At 45.8% G+C, this 1674-nt stretch overlaps 1 protein-coding gene across 1 annotated transcript; it reads left to right on the forward strand.

Annotated features, from left to right (window-relative positions):
* Nucleotides 1-506: 506 nt before the first annotated feature.
* On the forward strand, nucleotides 507-1430 carry PtA15_2A589 (uncharacterized protein; the record flags this gene model as incomplete). The annotated part of the gene is made up of 4 exons (XM_053166623.1): nucleotides 507-543; nucleotides 610-857; nucleotides 975-1071; nucleotides 1147-1430. 4 exons carry the CDS (start codon nucleotides 507-509, stop codon nucleotides 1428-1430), a joined length of 666 nt encoding a protein of 221 aa, XP_053017827.1.
* Nucleotides 1431-1674: the final 244 nt, after the last annotated feature.

Here is a 1674-nt window from a genome sequence, read left to right on the forward strand (position 1 = left end):
AGTCAGATTCCGGACGTCATGTTTCAAGTCCCCTGGATGTTACAATACACAGCAGCCCAAAAATCGGGGGGGAAAACCCCTCTGTGCTCCTGGACCTCACCACTCCCAAAATTCATTTCCGCTCACCACAAGACAACTTCGGCTCGGTGGTCAAAGGAGATGTGAGTTCACCATAAATACGTGTTTGACTTTCAGTACGCGTAAACTTGGAGGCGGTGGCGCTCACAGCGTGTTCACTGTTACAAAAAATGTAGAAACCGCCTCTCCATCGGAGGATGAAGTGTTTCAAACGCCCAAGAAAGTTGGACGTGTCTCTAGATCTGTATCAACAATCAAAAGCTGTTTCAAGTCTGGGTATAGGGACCATCCGAGTACTCAAGCCAGACGGTGAAAGCTATAAAAAGGACACCTCTACGCCTTTCCAGTCGGCTACGCCACTCCTTTCCTCCAACACTTTTTACACCTGCCTCCAACATTTATATTTATTACTTCATCATCTGAAAATCATGCGAGCCTTTGCCATTATCCTCGTCCTAGGAATTGGTAAGCAATCACGAAGCTATGGATAAAACTACCTCCATAGACTAATTTGTCACATATGTCCCACAGCCCTATCAACCCAAGCGTTGAGCTCTCAAAGAAAGCTCATTCCTCGCTGCATCGATGATAACAAGCAGCTTATGAAAGGCGAGGTTACTGTCACTCAAGTATACGAATCCTGTACTGTTGCCACCAAAAGTGTTAAGCAGAGCTGTGAATCCAACGATAGCCTCAAGCTCCAAGAATCCGTCTCCAGCGTTCAAGTCTATGTGGTCCAGCTGAAGACTATCGTCGAAACCTTCGATGACCATCACGCGGTAAGTTCCTCTCTTTCTTCTTCTTTTCTTTTTTCTAGGTCCTCTCTTTCATGCAGTTAAGCTCCTCTAAGACACACGATAGGATACTTAAGCAGGTTCTACTTCTGTGGTAAACAGGTCATCCACAAAACGACTGTGGTTGAGATCTTCGCCACATACTTCTCGATGATCGACACGATCTCAAAAACTAAAGACGGGAAACAAGTTTGCAAAAGTGAGTGAATAAATAGGGTAATTGGCGCGCACTTGATTAAAGCTTGCTGATGGTAAACAAAACATTCTTCACCAGAACAACTGGTTCAGATCAATGAGGCTTTCCTATCGATCAGTTCAGTGTACATCGCCATGGGAATAGATCTTCGAGGCGAATTCAAAGGCGACTCGAACTACAATGAAGATGCCTTCAAACAATTGGACTTGTCCCCCCCCTTTGCTCAAAACGACCCCAAGCCCTCGAGTGCCCACGCCCAAGATACCTCGCCAACTGATGTCCAAGATAATGACGCCGCGCCTACCGATGTCCAAGAAAATGACGCCGCACCTTCCGATGACGAAGAAGAACAGGACAAGTAAGACACTGAAAAGCCCTAGTTTCCACATCCGTCAGGTCAGGATCAGTTGTAGTGTCCCAAACTGGTGCACAGCGATCCATGTCCCCTTGCGCCATGTTCATCATATCCAAGCTGCCTGTATAACGTTCTCCTATAAATTCCCTATCAAATTCTTCATTTCCAATCCAAGCAAACACGCCATAACCGGGCCTGTAAAGAGTTGTAGATAAAACCACAGGTAAATAACAGTTGTATATAGAAACCTC

Source organism: Puccinia triticina, chromosome 2A, assembly GCF_026914185.1.
Source record: "Puccinia triticina chromosome 2A, complete sequence".
NCBI lineage: Eukaryota > Fungi > Basidiomycota > Pucciniomycetes > Pucciniales > Pucciniaceae > Puccinia > Puccinia triticina.